Source organism: Mus pahari, chromosome 5 (genome assembly GCF_900095145.1).
Source record: "Mus pahari chromosome 5, PAHARI_EIJ_v1.1, whole genome shotgun sequence".
Taxonomy (NCBI): Eukaryota; Metazoa; Chordata; class Mammalia; order Rodentia; family Muridae; genus Mus; species Mus pahari.
The window spans coordinates 128,096,188-128,098,060 of NC_034594.1; the positions used below are offsets into that span (position 1 = coordinate 128,096,188).

General features: G+C 44.3%; 1 protein-coding gene across 3 annotated transcripts in view; it reads right to left on the reverse strand.

Annotated features, from left to right (window-relative positions):
- LOC110322254 (major histocompatibility complex class I-related gene protein) overlaps positions 1–1,271 on the reverse strand; it is a 19,800-nt gene extending 18,529 nt beyond the window's left edge. For 2 of the 3 annotated variants that reach the window (XM_029538824.1, XM_029538823.1), the window contains exon 1: positions 1,067–1,271. Coding sequence is in view for 1 of the 3 variants with exons in the window: in XM_021198859.2 (XP_021054518.1) it covers positions 1,067–1,121 (55 nt within the window). In the remaining 2 variants the exon portion in view is untranslated. The remainder of the gene's footprint in view (positions 1–1,066) is intronic. The other variant, XM_021198859.2, reaches the window with a different exon arrangement.
- Positions 1,272–1,873: the final 602 nt, after the last annotated feature.

The following is a 1,873-nucleotide window of genomic DNA, read 5'->3' on the forward strand; positions in this document are numbered from 1 at the left end:
CTCCCTCCCTCCCTCCCTCCCTCCCTTCCTTCCATTCGGCACTCAAACTGGCCTCAAACTCACCATTCCCCCCCTAAGCCTTTAGAGTAGCTAGGACTGTAAGTTTGCATCACCATATCCATAGCCAGTTGTTACATTTGTCCAATCAGCTGACACGTAGCAAGCTATCAGTCAATACAGACACGATTTGAAAGAGTTCCTTCCTGGCTTGAACATTAGTTAGCAGCTTGGGTGGCCTGACCTGAATTCTGCAATTCTGTGAACTTTTAAAAGAACTAATGGCAGCTGGAAAGCAGTTGCTCAGGGTAGAGAAGACTAGCATCCCCTACCACGGGGACTCCCCTGTGTTTGTGGCAACACAGGGCTCTTGATTCCTTAGAGACACAAGCTCCCTAAACTACGATGTTTGTTTATTTTAATTTTTACTTATTTTTACGTACTCTGGTGTTTTGACTGCATGTATATCTATTTGAGGATGTTAGATCCCCTGGAACTGAAATTACAGACAGCTGTGAACTGCCATGTGGGTTCCGGGAATTGAACTGGTGCCCTCTGGAAGAACAGCCATTGCTCTTAACCGCTGAGCCATCTCTCCAGCCCCAGAACTTTGTTTTTAATCCATGAATATTTCCTACACCTAGTAAATGAGCTCAGAGCCATGGCTTTATCTCTCTTGCATCTTTTGTTACAGGCTGTCCTTGTCCCGAGGAGAAAAAATTATCTATTGGCCCGAATGAAGGACAGATTGGATGGTTCAACTCCCCTGAAACTCTCACTACAGGCAGATTCACTGTTAGAAAAGAAGAGAAACAGAGGGAAAGTAGGCAGAAAAGTGGGGAGGCAGCTCTCAGAGGGGACATGAGGCAGTCTTTCTGGGCAGACTGGCACCCATGCACACACATCTGAACAGCAGGCCAGCCGGTCCATCACCCTTCAAGTCTTGGGTACAAAGGACCTGTGGGTTTGTCTCTGGCTTTTTCATAGTTTGCACCACAAGTTTAGGAAGCAAAGCCATCGTTATTCTTCAGCGTTGCATTTGGAAGCAAAGAGCACTTGGGATACTTACGAGTATGGCTTCGCTTCACCAAGAATACAGTGAGCAGAGGTAACAGGAGCATCATCAACCCGCGCTGAAGTCCTTTGCTTTTCAGATCTTTTTTTTTTTTTTTTTTTTTTTTTAACCTCAGACAGTGACAGACCCCTGATGAATCTTTTGAGAACTCGTACTCTACCGATTTACTTACAGGGAAATTTGGTAACTGAGCACTGTGGGGTGGGGCAGGGGGAAGCATTCTCCAGTAAGAACTGGTAAATATATCTGGTGTCATTAGTTGCTAGGTAGAATAGAGACTTACAAAATGAAAGCAATAAACATTAACCCCTTGTGGGTTTCAGACTCGGCTTGCTCCTGCCTTCTTTTCATCCAGTTCCCAACTGTAGCTCAATTACATGAAAGGTATAGGGAAGCAAAAATTAATCACAGGTAATTTATTGCCTTTGGTTAATTTATTGCCTTTGGTTCTTTCTTGGAGTTTAGATTTTTAACCAAGGGACAAAGGAAATCGCACCCTGGTTCCTAAGATTTGGAACTCCCTGCTAAATATGATTTTCCCATTCATCTGTCTCAGATAGCATGTACCATTTAGAGTGTCCTGTAATTTTTTATTTATGTATGTCTTTCCTGTCTTCTTTTTTTTCCCCCTAGAACAATAGACCCCAAACATCCCCGTTGAGTAGGGAAAAGAAAAGGCCTGTGGGAGACTCTGAGGGGTCGCCACTCATCTTTCAAGGAAAGCAATCTTCAAGAGCAAGCTCTGTGGTCCCATTGTTGTTAGAAGCACAGGACAAGTTCGGGAATAGCAGCTGAGGCTGT